General features: G+C 36.6%; 1 protein-coding gene across 2 annotated transcripts in view; it reads right to left on the bottom strand.

Moving 5' to 3' along the window:
• The window catches only part of LOC126299428 (uncharacterized), a 296023-nt gene that overhangs the window by 59563 nt on the left and 218923 nt on the right, over positions 1-17537 (bottom strand). For both annotated transcript variants that reach the window (XM_049991327.1, XM_049991328.1), the window contains exons 4-7: positions 14736-14879; positions 5750-5918; positions 5505-5618; positions 5175-5423 (exon numbers count right to left, since the gene is read on the bottom strand). In XM_049991327.1, the coding sequence (XP_049847284.1) occupies positions 5175-5423; positions 5505-5618; positions 5750-5918; positions 14736-14879 (676 nt within the window). The remainder of the gene's footprint in view (positions 1-5174; positions 5424-5504; positions 5619-5749; positions 5919-14735; positions 14880-17537) is intronic.

Raw genomic sequence — 17537 nt, 5'->3', positions numbered from 1 at the left:
TTATCACCGTTGAAAACAGATCATGAAATAATGAATTAAGATGAGTCTGCCTTTTTGCAGGTACACAATAATTATTTTGCTTTAGTACTCAAACATGTGTTACCACAGTCAAAGCATCCTCAGTGGGCCTTTTTCTTTTATTTTACATTTTGTGTCTCCTTTGACTGACAACCAAAGGTACAGGAACTGAGCCCAAAATTCCAACATGATGGATTACGAAACTGAAGAAAATCGAAATATGGATACAACATATTTGGTTGAGACTGCCAAAATATGATAAAGCAGCCAGCAGTATTACAATAAAGTGGTGATATCTGTTTCTGCCCCTCGTAACCCTGAAAACGACAGACAGTACTACTATCTCACAATTGGCAATACCATTTAGCCAAGCATGAGTGTTTTTACATTAGCTCTATAGGAGGGCATCGTATGATAGCTTAGCAATATTTACAGTCTTGTTTACATGTCTAATGATCACTAAATGCTTCAACTATACGGTGAATTGCTACCTTTACTCCTTCCATTATTTGTGTTCCACTCAGAACTTTTCATTATCATGTTTCAAATAAATGTATGATCCACAACTGCAAGCAAATTAAAAGAAATTTGAAATTAAAATGTCTTCTGGTATAGATAATAGTTCCAAAAAATTGTTGAAGGCCAGCTGCAACGTCATTAGTAGAGTATTAGATCATTTTCAAAATAACTTTGTTCTATGGATTGGTTCTCAAGAAGGTGAATTATATTGTCAGGCCTCAATACAAACACTGGCATGATTTGTATGTCATTAACTATCACTTTATCAATCAACAAAAATGTATCAAAAAGTTATGTACACTTATAGTACCTTTCCTATTCAAGTGTGTGTCGACTAGATACAATTGGTTCCTTCTTTCAGTTATTGCACAAATGCCAAAGTAATGGCACAGAAAATCAACTAAATGTGCTAAACCACTGTTTAGCACATTTATTTGATCTGGGCCAGATGAGGTACCTGTGAGATTATACAGAAGTTATTTGAAAGAACTCTCTCTCCTTCTACCAGTAATTTATCATAGGTTACCGTAACAAAGGGTAGCTAGCCATCAGAAAATATAGGCAGGTATCAATCTGTTGTACAAGTATGGAACATGTTTTACACACATTGCAGCCTTTTTTCATCAGTGTACTAGGAGGGGAAGGTGGTGGGCCCATCACGCCAGCCACCTTTTACCCCAGGAAACTCCTCTGGTACTCATTTGATAGCAGGCTGAGCAGACCTGTGGCTATCCTGGAGGGACTGAACTAAGGAGAAATCCCCACCCACATGGAGAAATCCCCACCCATATCAGGGATTTGACCCATCACCTCCAGGCCCTGAGTCAACTGCTCTACCCATTAGACCACGACAGCCAGATGAAGAAAAAAGATCTCCTTCATAAAAGTCAATGTCAACTCTGAAATTCAGCTTGCTTGGTTCATCCGTGAAATCCAGAGCACTGTAGACAACAGCACTCAGGTTGATGCTGTTTCCCCAGGACTTTGAGAAGGCATTTGATACAGTCCCACACTGATAAGGAGTGAACAAAATAAGAGCTTACCAACTATTAGACCAGATATATGATTGGATGCAAGACTCTCTTACTGACAGAAGTCACTTGTTGTTCATCTGGGAATAAAATCAATAGATATAAAGACAATTTTAGAGGCCCTGTGAGATTGTGCACAAATGGTGCTGTTGTCAGGAAGCTTGCAACAGCAAAGATTATAGCAAAATCGAAGAAGATCAGCAGGTGATAAATGTTTGATGCAGGTACTGCCAGTTGAACCTGAACATAAATAAACGTAATGATTGTGCATAAATAAGCAAAGAGATTCACTACTGTTTCATTACATTATTGGTAACAGATAACTGTAAACAGTAGCTACTGCAAAATACCATGGAGTAACCACGTCTAGTGTCAGCACGGATGCACAAACCAGGGGCTTGCTGTGGAGGCCCATATGCAGCAACATTCACTGAGAAGTTATTGTGGAGACGCTATTGGTAGCCCCTTTGTTAATCTGAGCAGTTAGTTGCTTATCAGTTGCATGTTTATTCACCCAGACATTCCCCACAGGCACTGTTCACCACTCTCACCTACAGCCCGTGGTACACCACAGTTGCCTTGGCACTGGTTTTGGATAGTAACATTTTGCCACGTATTGTGTACTTCAATCATGGTGGGATGTGAGCACTTCACAAACTTTACCATTTTGGAATTGCTTGCCCCGTGGCTCAAAAGTCAATGATCATTCCATTTTGGATGTCAGATAAATCACTCTGTTTTTGCACTGCTACTATGACTGCACTGTTTTCCTCATCACCACAACACACTTTATATACCTTCCGCTGCTCATGCTGTAACCTGCCATCTGTGAGTTTTTACTGCATGTTGATGTCAAAGATAGGTGGTACTCTCATTTATGTGACTGGACTGATGCATTACTACAACACATCAAGAGGTTGGAAGTGGAAAGAAAGATTAAAGCAGTATTTAAAATACTTCTACTGGAGAAATGATTTTACATTTTAAGTGAATGTATTGGCTCATAATAGTACTAATACATTATAGGTTTAGCAGAGTATTCAATTCAATTTATTTACCATCCTTGTAACTCATCATATACAATGATACAGGATTTGTCACAGATGATGTTTCACAGATAGAAGTACATGAAAAGGTTTTACAATCTTGTGTCGGCTAATAAAATATTCTTGTTTATAATATGAAACCACACACATAACAACAGTCACAATATGTGAAACTAAGATAGTAAAAGGATTTTATTATAACATCTCTATACTGAGTGCATTGATTTTACTCTGTGTGTTTCCAATAAAATGTTTCTGCTTAGTTTTTCTTATTGGTCTGTTACACCTATTTTATATCACAAAATAGGTGGAGTTAGCCCGATAAAGAAGGAGAAGGTAAAGTTTGTGAATAAAGGAGTATTGGAAGTAGGTGGCACGTATAAGTTTGTTGAAAATTAAATAGGACAAAGTTGCATTGTAGCTGAAACATAATTATCAATGTAATTTGTTTGTGATGTAAATTATTTGTATTCTTATATGTCAAATATTTGCTTGTTATTAAATGAAAAAAAATATTGAGTGAGATGATGCATTGATTAAGGACCTGGGTATGCCTTAGGAGGAAGTGACCCTCTCTGATATATTTATTGATTAATTTACTTTATTTACCCATCCTTAGATAATACATGTTGCATATATGTTGTCCAATACATACTTTTAGTTTTTGATGTGTTGTATACTATTGTGCAAAAATGGTCGAAGGACAGATATATACATAAACTTTCCCAGGAAAGTCCGGTAAGCCCTACAGCAGAACTACAGAATACTTAGAAAACCTAAACACAATTAACAATAGATGAGTATGTTTTCAGAATAAAGTTTCCTTATATCAAGCTATTTTCTCTCACAGGACTATATCTTAGAATTTATAAATAATAAGATTAAATTACTTAATGATGTCATCTGTAGTTTTTTCAAAGCATTCAAATTTTTAGGCAGGCAGGCACTCCCAAAAAAGGCTCATCATGGTGGACTCACAGGTTAACTGGTTAAAATCTTACACCAAAGACAGAAAGAAAAATATAATTTTAGATATTTTATGACCCATGATGCAATGGACAGTGCTGTCATGAATATAAGAGAGTAAGCTTTTTTAAACATCTAGAGCAATGAATGACCTCAATGTCACAAACTACTCAGCAGAGCATGAAACTATTGGTATGATGACAACACTAGAATGATGGAGGAGCTCTACTGAGAACTTGAGTATTTTTTTTGCTTGAGCAAAAGCAAGTACAGAGTAGTCTAATTTTGTAATCTTCATTGCACTGCCTAGTAACATTAGATGCACAAGAGAAATACATATTTATTAAAACATAACTTTAAAAATTACTTATTTCATATTCCACTGCACTTTTTGAGTGACATCTTTCACAAAAATACAAATGTTTTGGTATACACTTCTTATCATGTACACTTATAATTATGAAATAAAAGTCACTAATTGGTTTTTAAGTTTATGTCAAAAGTTATAAAATAATAATAATAATAATAATAATAATAATAATAATAATAATAATAATAATAATAATAATAATAATAGTCATGTGACTAAGGCCTCCTGTCGGGTAGACCGTTCGCCGGCTGCAAGTCTTGCAATATGATGCCACTTTGGTGACATGCACGTTGATGGGGATGAAATGATGATGATTAGGACAACACAACACCCAGTGCCTGAGCGGAGAAAATTTCCGAGCCAGCTGGGAATCAAACCTGGGCCCTTAGGATTGACATTCCATCGCGCTGACTACTTTTTTTAAAAAAAAAATCTCGGTTTTGTTCACTTTCGTTCGTTGTATCTGCTCGGGGCAGACGTCGTAAGACACCCGTTTCAGTTCGTAGTTGATCCATTAACTCAGTCTTTTTATTACAGAGGGCAGCTAACCCTCTGACCGAACACGCTGAGCTACCATGTCGGCATCGGGGGTGGACATGTTATAAAATAAAATTATGTTAACCTCTTTCATATTTTGAATACTGGAGAAAATTTTCATGTATCATGGCCTGCAAAACCCAAGGTAACATTTCGTTTTTAATCTGTGAGGAAATTTTACTTAAAACACACATTTCCTGGCAGAGTGAAAGAGTTATTTTGAATACTTTATCAGTTGTCATGATAAACACACAGTTTTCGTGTACATTTATTGTTACACTGTAAAGTTAAAATAAAAGGTTTATGGCTTATTGCATAATTATTAGTAACTATTGTTGTTGTTTGTAATCATTTTTATTTATGCGTTGAGTGCTAATGGCGTTGCCACATTGGTAACACTGGTTCCCACCTGATCACTGAAGTTAATCAATGTTGGACCTGGCTAATACTTGGATGGGTGATTGTTCAGGGAAAATCGGGTGCCATTGGTTTTAAGGACACACTAGTTATTGAAGTGGCATCCAATTGAAAGACTTTGACCATGTTGTGGTGTCACATGACATTTATTTTAATTTATGTCTCGAGTCATTTGATATCTGATTGACCTACTTACACTTATGCATTTATAGAATACATATATTATAAATAATAAATAAAGACATAATTTTTGTTTTATTGTATAATTACCCTTGCTAGGGGCTCCATAGGATCCAGCAAAGTGAGCTTGTTCCTCCTCAAACTTTTCACATGTTCAACAACCAGAGAAAAATGGTCAATAGCTTTTATGCAAAGCTTCTGGTGCAATGAATCTACTACATCTTTAACTGTTGTATTTGAATCATATTTAAATGATTTTGTTTGACCATTTTCTAAAAATACTTTCAAGACATTAGGCATGAAAGGAACAGATGAGTCTCCTGAGGAAAATGTAGATGGCTGCAAACAAAAATAAAACATAAAAGTAATTTACTAATGAGTCTGATCTAACATATCTTCAACGGGGGGAAGTTCACTTACAGGAAAAAGTGGTGATCCATTCACAACAACACCCTCTGCAAAGCGAACACGTGAAGGATTTGATTTCAGCTTCGCCTTTTTGGCTGCACTGAGGAGTGCAGATTTTCGAGCTGACTGTTGAGAATAAGCACACCATTATCAGCATTAAAACTAAGTCCTTAACATATGTTTTGGGCTATAAATGATTTGGGATGCAAACTTTCATATACTTTAGAATGTTTTCATGAAAGAATACTTTAACTTACATTGTCAAGAGGAGGCTGACAAACAGTGAGTTTAACTGTTTCTTTACATGACCTTACAAGCTGGATTACATGATCACGTGGAGCTTTCTTTACATCTTCACCATTAATAATGAGAATCTGATCTCCAGGTTGTAGTTTATCAACACTTGGGCCACCTTCAGTAACAAATCTGAAATCAAAGGACAATCATTATTTCGATTACTGCTAAAATGGCAGATACAAATTTTTCACAACACGTACATGAGCAGCTGAAAGAAAGCAATTAATGTGGAAACTTTAACAGACTAATTCAAAAGTTTCAACAATAAAATAAACAAACTGCGCGCGAACTGTGACAAGCCGCCTCAGACCACACGGCTACCCTATCCGGCCATTAATACTGGCAAAAGTTAAAAGCATAGCTCAGATGGAGAAAAACATTTTAGTTTTAAATGTCACAACTGTTGTCAATCTGGACACATAGAAAATTCTGTGTTGTGTTTTGAGTGGTTCATTTAATGAATTGGTTTCCTGGTACTTGGACTCTGGTGTGAATGACTTAAAAGTGACTGATAAAGTGCAAATACTTGAAAGACATATAAATTAACACTGTAAAAACAGGAACTGTTTTGAAGGCAATGCAGTTTGATGAAATGAATTTTGTCAGGTATTTCAACAGAAAGGCAGTACAGATTTTCCAATTTTGATCAAAAATATTTTATTTATTCCTAGACTATCTCACACCTTCCTCTCAGTGAGAGCAGCGATCCTATTACTCCCATATCTTAATGCAAAGAAGTACATTACATTTATAGATGACTATACCACCCAATTCACAGCTGTATAAGTGATGCAAAGTAAATCAGAAATATTGGAATATGTCAAACAGTATGAAGCTGTCGTGACTGCTGATTCAATTTGAGGATTAAAAGATTCTGGTGCAATAATGGACATGAATATTTGTATAACAAAATGAAACACTTCGTTAAAGAGAAGGGAATTGAGTATGAATTGATAATGAGATATACACCACAGCAAAATGGAGTGCGAGAGCCCATGAATAGGAACATTACATGCGAGGCTTGATGCATGTTGTTGAACAGTACTTGAAACATCTTACTGTCAGAAGCAGTATGGACTGCTGTTTCTTGATAAACAGAATTACTTGATAAACAAAACATAATACATGCATTAAAAATGACAATTCTGTCTAATCTGTGATATGGCGAAATGGCAAGGTTGGAGAAATGAAGTGTTTGGTTGCATTGCATATTTGCAATCTCCTGGGGAAGCAATTGCTGTAAAGTTTGATTCCAGAATAAAAAAGTGCTTCATGGGTGGATACTGTGTTAACAGAGTCAGCTATGAAACTTCCTGAGAGATTCTAGAGTCATCTATGGCATTTGCAAATGAGAGATCATTCTTGAAAAGAAGTCAATTTTGATGAAAATTGTTTTGATTTTAGTTATGAAGGTTGGTTCTCTTGCAAGTAAGATAGAAATGGCCAGGTTCTCATGGATGAAGAAAATGTTAATGACTACAGAAATGACTCCATATCAAGTGCTAATGAAGCTGAAGATATGAAATCTGTAGATGTGTAAGAGAAAGAAAATGTCCAGCTTGGATGGAAAATTATGCTGTATTAGCACTGAACGCAGAAATGTACATGAATCCTGTCCCAGAGACTTTTAGTGACATGTACAGCAAATCAGATAAAGAAGAATTGCTTCATGCTGTAGCAGAAGAGATGAGAGTAATAAATGGAAACACAACCTCAATAGTTTGTGAATTACCTCAAAACAAGAAGGCTACAAACATTAAGTGGGTTTTTAAAGTGAAACATGATGATGTAGGCAACATTCTACATTTACATCTATATCTACACCAATAATCAGCAAGCCGCTATATGGTGCTTGGCAAAGGGTACCTTGTACCGCTACTAGTTATTCCTGTTCCTGTTCCACTCACAAACAGAACAAGGAAAAAATGACTATCTGTATGCTTCCGCATGAGTCCTAATTTCTCTTATCTTATTTTTGTGATCCTTACGCAAAATGTAGTATGGCAGCAGTAGAACTGTTCTGTAATCAGCTTCAAACGCTGGTTATCTAAGCTTTCTCAATAGATTTCCATGAAAGGATCATTATCTTCTCTCCAGGGATTCTCATTTGAGTTCACAAAAGCATTTCTGTAACATTTGCATGATAATCAAATTTGGCAATAACAAACTTGGTACAATGCTTCTAACATTAGTAATTGTAAAGGTGGACTAGTTGCTCTGGGCTGTTCTAAGAAAAGGGTTTGACTATCATAAACATATGCTCCCATAGCAAGGCTGACATCTTTGAGACCATTACTTGCTGTCTGGAATCAAGGAAAATTGACTGCAAATCAAATGGATGTAACAGCCATTTTTCTGAATGGAAATTTAGATAAAGATATTTATGTACAGACATGAATAGGATTTGATGTGAACCAGGTATTGTAGGTAAGGTAAACGAAGCAATTTACAGTTTAAAGTGGGCCTCAAGATCTTGGAATTTAATGTCTGACAAGCCTGTTAAAGATCTAGGCTTTGTTCAGTGGAGTGCTGATATGTGTCTGTAAACTTACAGGATCTGTAACACTAAGATTAATGTTTTGTTATATGTAGATGATGTTAGCATTTTAAGAAATGATAAGACGAAAATTAAAGAATTCAATTTAGCTTTAAGAAGTAAAATTAAAATGAAAGATTTGGGAGATTAGATACCATTCTTGGAAATTCATATAAATAAGAGGGAGGAGGGAATAATTTTGGGTCAAAAATTATTTGTAAAATCTGCTTATGAGGTTTGGTATGAATGTATGCAAGCCAGTTAACACACCTGTAGAATTTAATTACAGAGATGTTGAGGATGGGAAGAGATGTCATGAGAAAGTGCGTTATACAGAATTAATAAGATGTTTGCTTTATGTAACTAAAACACATGACCTGATTTAAGCTATGCTGTTACTTATTTCAGTCATTATCAAAGTGGTCCAAAGAAATCACAATGGTAATGTTTAAATAGAATAATGCATTACATAAAAGGGACAGCAGATTATGTATGCCTTATCAAAATGTGGAAAAAATAAAACTGATGAAGCTTATGCCAACTGGGCTAACAGTTCAGACAGAAAATCAACATCAGGTTATGCTATCCAGCTGTCTGGTAGCACTGTAAGTTCAGGAACTAAAAAAACGAAAGTTCTGTAGCATTGTCTTCTACAGAAGCAGAATTTTTAACACTTGCAACTTGTGTTGCAGAATATTTGTGGTTTCAGAAGTTGTTCCATTACATAACACCTTTGAAACTAAAAACTTATAATTTAAATACCATCAGTCTTGTACTGCCTCTCTTTGTAAACAGGAAACATGAAAGACTAAAATATATGTATATAACTATGAGTTTATTAGAGGTTTATGTTTGAAGAGGAAAATAGAAAAGTACATTTCTACAGAAAACCATATAGTTGACATGTTTTACAAAATTGTTATGGAAACATTAACTTGGAAACTTGTCACATGGCATTGGGAATCTGTAAAGCTGCAGATCAGAATTATATAGAAATGAGGCAGAGTGAAAGAACAGCAGTTCTATATTACACTCCCTATGATTTGTTTGTTAGATTTTCATCTTTAATAATGGAGAGTCTTTATCATGCTATGTACGTGGATAGAACGTTTATGTTTTTAATGTTGTGCAGTGTGTACAACATATTGTTCTTTCTTCAGTGAATAAATTAGTTAAAACTAAAGTATCTTGCTTGTAATCACACTCTGCTACCAGGTTTCTCATCACAGAGGACACAATGGTATGTTTAGATCTGATACAGGACAAGAGTGTATCCTGGACAGTCATTTCCCCTTTTCAGAACATGGAAGCACTAGTGTGCCAAAAAATACATCCAAGAGAACAACATACAGAGACAAGTACCACAGTCCATAGCCAGTTCACCAAGAGTTATGTAAACTGATTGTGACCATTTACAAAAATATCACATCCTAAATACACAGGAAAAACACTACTGTATGATTATTAATGTCATTTTATTTATCTCATCTAAAATTATGTAACAGCTTACAGTATCAAGTGTTCAGGATGTTAAATTTATAATTTCGATTTATATTTTGGAACAGATGGACTCAAATTTGTTATTTTCTTTGAGATGGTATTGATCAAGTTGAATGTATCTCACATTTAATGTCCTCATTTGTTAAATTAACATTCTTATTTTCTTTGACTAAACTGGTGACAGTTCCTAATACTTTATTATTTATTCAATAAACTCTCATTATTAGCAACTTGCAGTGATTTATCCACATAAGAATTAAATTTCAGATGAGGAAACCATAAGAACGAAAGAAAATATATTTGTCAAGTTTTAATGTGAAAAACGAAGAAAATAACATCACCTGACTTGTACTGCAGATTCTGAAAATGTAATTGACTACCTGGGCTAATAAAAAGTAACTGTAGGTAGAAGCATTGTGTTCACAGTGCGTATCTCAAAACTGGTTTACAAAATTAAAGTTTTGGGTATGAACATCAACTAATTATTATTCCTGCAATCCTCATCTTACAGACTGATTAATAAATTAACATAACATATCCAAACAAATCTTATTTATTGATTTTTAGAACTTTTAAGTATGTTTAAGATCTCACGCAGAAGCACTGAACATCTTTCACATTTTTCACTGTTTGATATGCATTTCTTGGCACAATCTCTGGATTCTGTATTAGTTTATTAAACATTACTTTCATGACAACCTGATTCACTGTGGAACCTTCAAGTGAGCACCTCATTTTTAAGTGACATTTACAGAGCATGAAAAATACATTATATGCAGCATATAGATCAAATGCCTTGAAAATCTAACAATGGACTTTTGCAAATGACCTTAGAGATGTGACTGTGTTTTGTATCGTTTGCATTGTTCTCTGTGTTCACAGGACCTGGTAGCTTACAGCTATCACTTACTTGTACACACAAATGATCAATATGTAAGTGATTAAAATGCTCTTTTCAAATTGGTTTTATTTTGTTATGCTCTATTGTTGTTGTGGTCTTCAGTCCTGAAACTGGTTTGATGCAGCTCTCCATGCTACTCTATCCTGTACAAGCTGCTTCATCTCCCAGAACCCACTGCAACCCACATCCTTCTGAATCTGCTTAGTGTAGTCATCTCTTGGTCTCCCTCTACGATTTTTACCCTCTACACTGCCCTCCAATACTAAATTGGTGATCCCTTGATGCCTCAGAAGATGTCCTACCAACCGATCCCTTCTTCTGGTCAAGTTGTGCCACAAACTCTCTTCTCCCCAATCCGATTCAATACTTCCTCATTAGTTATGTGATCTACCCATCTAATCTTCAGCATTCTTCTGTAGCACCACATTTCGAAAGCTTCTATTCTCTTCTTGTCCAAACTATTTATCGTCCATGTTTCACTTCCATACATGGCTACACTCCATACAAATAATTTCACAAATGACTTCCTGACACTTAAATCTATACTCGATGTTAACAAATTTCTCTTCTTCAGAAACGCTTTCCTTGCCATGGCCAGTCTACGTTTTATATCCTCTCTCCTTCGACCATCATCAGTTATTTTGCTCCCCAAATAGCAAAACTCCTTTACTACTTTAAGTGTCTCATTTCTTAATCTAATTCCCTCAGCATCACCCGACTTAATTTGACTACATTCCATTATCCTCATTTTGCTTTTGTTGATGTTCATCTTATATCCTCCTTTCAAGACACTATCCATTCCGTTCAACTGCTCTTCCAAGTCATTTGCTGTCTCGGACAGAATTAAGATGTCATCGGCGAACCTGAAAGTTTTAATTTCTTCTGCATGGATTTTAATACCTATTCCAAATTTGTCTTTTGTTTCCTTTACTGCTTGCTCAATATACAGATTGAATAACATCGGGGAGAGACTACAACCCTGTCTGACTCCCTTACCAACCACTGCTTCCCTTTCGTATCCCTCGACTCTTATAACTGCCATCTGGTTTCTGTACAAATTGTAAATCGCCTTTCGCTCCCTTATTTTACCCCTGCCACCTTTAAAATTTGAAAGAGAGTAATCCAGTCAACATTGTCAAAAGCTTTCTCTAAGTCTACAAATGCTAGAAATTTAGGTTTGCCCTTCCTTAATCTAGCTTCTAAGATAACTCGTAGGGTCAGTATCGCCTCACGTGTTCCAACATTTCTATGGAATCCAAACTGATCTTCCCCAAGGTCGGCTTCTAATAGTTTTTCCATTCGTCTGTAAAGAATTCGCGTTAGTATTTTGCAGCTGTGACTTATTAAACTGATAGTTCAGTAATTTTCACATCTGTCAACACCTGCTTTCTTTGGGATTGGAATTATTATATTCTTCTTGAAGTCTGAGGGTATTTCGCCTGTCTCATACATCTTGCTCACCAGATGGTAGAGTTTTGTCAGGACTGGCTCTCCCAAGGCCGTCAGTAGTTCTAATGGAATGTTGTCTACTCCCGGGGCCTTGTTTCGACTCAGGTCTTTCAGTGCTCTGTCAAACTCTACACGCAGTATCGTATCTCCCATTTCGTCTTCATCTACATCCTCTTCCATTTCCATAATATTGTCCTCAAGTACGTCACCCTTGTATAGACCCTCCATATACTCCTTCCACCTTTCTGCTTCCCCTTCTTTGCTTACAACTCGGTTTCCATCTGAGCTCTTGATATTCGTACAAGTGGTTCTCTTTTCTCCAAAGGTCTCTTTAATTTTCCTGTAGGCAGTATCTATCTTATCCCTAGTGAGATAAGGCTCTACATCGTTACATTTGTCCTCTAGCCATCCCTGCTTAGCCATTTTGCACTTCCTGTCGATCTTATTTTTGAGACGTTTGTATTCCTTTTTGCCAGCTTCATTTACTACATTTTTATATTTTCTCCTTTCATCAATTACATTCAATATTTCTTCTGTTACCCAAGGATTTCTACTAGTCCTCGTGTTTTTTACCTACTTGATCCTCTGCTGCCTTCACTACTTCATCCCTCAAAGCTACCCATTCTTCTTCTACTGTATTTCTTTCCCCCATTCCTGTCAATTGCTATTGCGCCCTTATGCTCTCCCTGAAACTCTGTACAACCTCTGGTTCTTTTAGTTTATCCATGTCCCATCTCCTTAAATTCCCACCTTTTTGCAGATTCTTCAGTTTTAATCTACAGGTCATAACCAATAGATTGTGGTGAGGGTCCACATCTGCCCCTGGAAATGTCTTACAATTTAAAACCTGGTTCCTAAATCTCTGTCTTACCATTAAGTAATCTATCTGTTATCTTTTAGTATCTCCAGGCTTCTTCCATGTATACAGCCTTCTTTTATAATTCTTGAACCAAGTGTTACCTATGATTAAGTTGTGCTCTGTGCAAAATTCTACCAGGCGGCTTCCTCTTTCATTTCTTTGCCCCAGTCCATATTCACCTACTACGTTTCCTTCTCTCCCTTTTCCTACTACCGAATTCCAGTCACCCATGACTATTAAATTTTCATCTCCCTTCACTATCTGAATAATTTCTTTTATTTGATCATACATTTCTTCAATTTCTTCGTCATCTGCAGAGCTAGTTGGCATATAAACTTGTACTACTGTAGTAGGTGTGGGCTTCGTATCTATCGTGGCCACAATAATGTGTTCACTATGCTGTTTGTAGTAGCTTACCCGCATTCCTATTTTCCTATTCATTATTGAACCTACTCCTGCATTACCCCTATTTGATTTTGTGTTTATAACCCTGTAGTCACCTGACCAGAAGTCTTGTTCCTCCTGCCACTGAACTTCACTAATTCCCACTATATCTAAATTTAACCTTTCCATTTCCCTTTCTAAATTTTCTATGCTACCTGCCCGATTAAGAGATCGGGCACTCCACGCTCCGATCCGTAGAATGCCAGTTTTCTTTCTCCTGATAACGACATCCTCTTGAGTAGTCCCCACCCGGAGATCCGAATGGGGGACTATTTTACCTCCGGAATATTTTACCCAAGAGGACACCATCATCATTTAATCATACAGTAAAGCTGCATGCCCTTGGGGAAAATTATGGCTGTAGTTTCCCCTTGCTTTCAGCCGTTCGCAGTACCAGCACAGCAAGGCTGTTTTGGTTATTGTTACAAGGCCAGATCAGTCAGTCATCCAGACTGTTGCCCCTGCAACTACTAAAAAGGCTGCTGCCCCTCTTCAGGATACACACGTTTGTCTTGCCTCTCAACAGATACCCCTCCGTTGTGGTTGCACCTACAGTACGGCTATCTGTATCGCTGAGGCACGCAAGCCTCCCCACCAACGGCAAGGTCCATGGTTCATGGGGGAATAAAATAAAATGAGTTTTCCAAATAAATGTATCAGATAGTCAACAAATGCTTTAGTACAGTGAGTACAGGTTGTCAGTACCAAAAGTTACTGCACAAGGATCCTGCAAGATAAATATGTGTTGTTAAACAATTCACATACCTGCATACTTCATACTGTTTATTGTTTTGTTCTCATGCTATTTTTTCAATAAGCCTCAGTAAATAATGTATTAATAAAGTAGAAATTGACTTCCATCTGCTATCCTACTTTCCAAATTTGACAGAGAATCTTCTTTCTAACTTGGTGGACTATTAATAGTGAAAGAGAGGATATGTCAGAATGATTTCATCACTACCTAAGGATTATTTCTGCAATGAATCTTTCGGCTTGATGTAGAGTGAAGGCGAAAAATAAATGTTCTTTGATAGTTCAAGCTTGCACAGTACAAGTACTTCTTAATTGCTGTACACTGAAAAACTAGAAATTTGCTACATACTTAACAGCATACATGCATTCAGTAATTTAAACAGTATGCAAAATCATCTGAAATCAAATGTAAGATCATGTGCATCTACATGGCATTTGTGCAGATTATGCCATACAAGATATATTTGCTGGTAGCAAGAAAACATTTGTTTCAGTTTAACCAACCTTACAATAACAGGTTTTTCACTCCCAGCAACAAAACCGAAGCCCAACTCAGGATGACGGCTGAGTTCCACTTCTCTTGGTTGAGGTGGTTCCTCTGTCCAGTCTTTACGAGGATCTTCATATGTTGTAGTTTTATTGAGATGACTGCAAAAAAGAACTTACTGTGAAGTCTTAAACAACATGAAAAACAAAACAGCTGAGGAAAGTGCAAGGGGAAAACATAATTTTTCCCCATAATCCAAATGTCTGGATTACTATGAAAAAATCTGTAGATATTAAGCAGTTGGTCAGCAGGTGTTGCCATCAGTTCCCACTAACAAATTGTAAATGATCATGGAAACCTTCTGCCGGCCCCTGAAGATGAAAATATTCTGAGGCTCTGGTCCAATTCTTTTTAATATTTACATTTTCATTGCTGTTACTTCATTTATTTTAATCTAATATCAGCATAATAGAGGCACACATGATTTCCAATTGGCACAGCTCTCGTATGGCTCTAAGCACTATGGGACTTAACTTCTGAGGTCATCAGTCCCCTAGACTTAGAACTACTTAAACCTAACTAACCTAACTAAATTACATACATCCATGCCCAATGCCGGATTCAAACCTGTGACTGTATCAGCAGTGCGGTTCAGGACTGAAGCACCTGGAACCACTCAGCAACAACGGGCGGCACAGCTTTAATGTTCAAACTGCTAATGCCAAGTGATTCACAACTAAATACAGCATACAAGATGACTGGTGAAACCGACATATTGGAGAAAAAGATGAGTGGAATGACAGATAATAACAAAACAGGACATACACTATATATGGAAGTAGATGTAGACAATGTGCAATCTTACAACAGAATAGTCAAGTAGTTGTACATAAAGCTCACCTTTTAAGCTTCTGTTGTTCACTTTTTATTTTTCTTGTTTACCTTTATTTCAGCTACATTAATGCAAAAATAACATGTTGTCCACATAGGACACTTTAATTTCTCAATGCTACAAGTAAAATATCTAGTAAATTAAGGAGAGTAAAAATAAAAATGATGTTAACAGCAGAAAATCAAAGTTCTTGCATCTAGGACTGTGCTGATGAATTTTTGTGAAATTAAGAAGTAGGTGGTCATTTTGAACTTTCTGCATATCAAGGTACTAATTTAGTTGCAGTCTCAATTATTAACACTTTTCGCAGTGGTTAGTGTACTGGACCCGCATTCGGGAGGACAACGGTTCAGTCCCGTCTCCGGCCATCCTGATTTTGGTTTTCCGTGATTTCCCTAAATCACTTCAGACAAATGTCGGGATGGTTCCTTTGAAAGGGCACAGCCGATTTCCTTCCCCATCCTTCCCTCACCCGAGCTTGCGCTCCGTCTCTAATGACCTCGTTGTCGACGGGACGTTAAACATTAATCTCCTCCATCTCCTCCTCCTCTTCCTTATTACCACTTTTGACGTGGAATTTTTAAAAAAAATGTTAGTTGCTATTACTAAACAAAAACTAATGTAAAGTAGAATTAATTTTACAGTTTTCCAGTGTAAATTAGTATCACCTGTCAATTTAAGCATTGTGCACACTTTTCTGCCATTAATCTAAACAGTACACTCCTACAGCTGCTCTTTTGGAACAGTGATCAACTGCACTAATCAAAACCAGTCCTTCCAATGTAATCGCCACACTGTGCATGAAATGTCAAAGAAGTAATTCAGTTTCTTCAGTTGCGTTTTTAAATCTCTCACCACAGAGAAAAACTGTAGAAAAACCAAACCAAAGTAAAATACTTTAATATACAGGGTGTGCCATTTATCTTTACCATCCTAAATAACTGTTTCTCCATATGTAAATTACAAAATGTTTCAAGCAAATGTTCTTTAGCCATCAGGAGGACGTCAATCAGCATGATTGCCTTCATTGTAGCTTTGTTTTTTACAAAGGTATGAACAGCGGTATGACTTTTTTAAATTGAATCCTGTATTTTTTGTTCAGTATTCAATTCCCCTCCTAAAGACCTATTCAAAAATGTATCACAGTGTACCATTCACTGAAACATTATGTTATTAATTACATAACACAACATTGATGTTGACTCTCCCAGTGCTTAGTGCAGGTACCAGGGGTAATGGAACACATCCACGTGCTGACATTGACAGAGGACAAATGTAAACATAAGTAGAATGCATACCCATCATTCTGTCAATCATCGTCAGTTGAAGATTTGTGCGAATAGAATGTACACCAATGGAGAGAATGTAGAAATGCTACTCATCTATGGGGAATGTAAGTTAGCATAACAGTAATTGCAATACTGTTTTCTTATGTATGAGTACATTTAGTACTGTAGTTTAATTCTTTTAAATACTGTTGTGTAGAGTATGCATAGAGTAAAGGCTGTCCTTCCTACAAACTGCATCGACATAATGTTTCTTTTATTGTTGTTGTTATTGTCGAAGATAGACAAAAAGCTACACAGGCAGCGGAACTGTACAGAGAGTGATATCCTGACAAGAACCCAATGGCTGTTGTCTTGTCTTGTTGTGATGCTTTATTGAAGTGGGAAGTTTCAACTCACAACAACACAATCGTCGTTGCACTCACACAGACGAAGCTGCAGAAGTTACTGTTCTCACTTCTGCTGCTATGAATCTACATGTGAGCACACGACAGCTTGAACATGAGATTGGCATTCCTAAAACCAGTGTACATCGTTTTCTTACATGTCACCAGTTCCATCCTTACCAATGAGAAGCTACAATGAAGGCAATCGTGCTGACTGATGTCCCCCTGATGGCGAAAGAATGTTTGCTTGAAACA

This window comes from Schistocerca gregaria, chromosome X (genome assembly GCF_023897955.1).
Source record: "Schistocerca gregaria isolate iqSchGreg1 chromosome X, iqSchGreg1.2, whole genome shotgun sequence".
In the NCBI taxonomy this organism is placed as follows: domain Eukaryota; kingdom Metazoa; phylum Arthropoda; class Insecta; order Orthoptera; family Acrididae; genus Schistocerca; species Schistocerca gregaria.
Note: the sequence above shows the minus strand (reverse complement) of the source record. Positions and strands in the feature narration are given on the sequence as shown.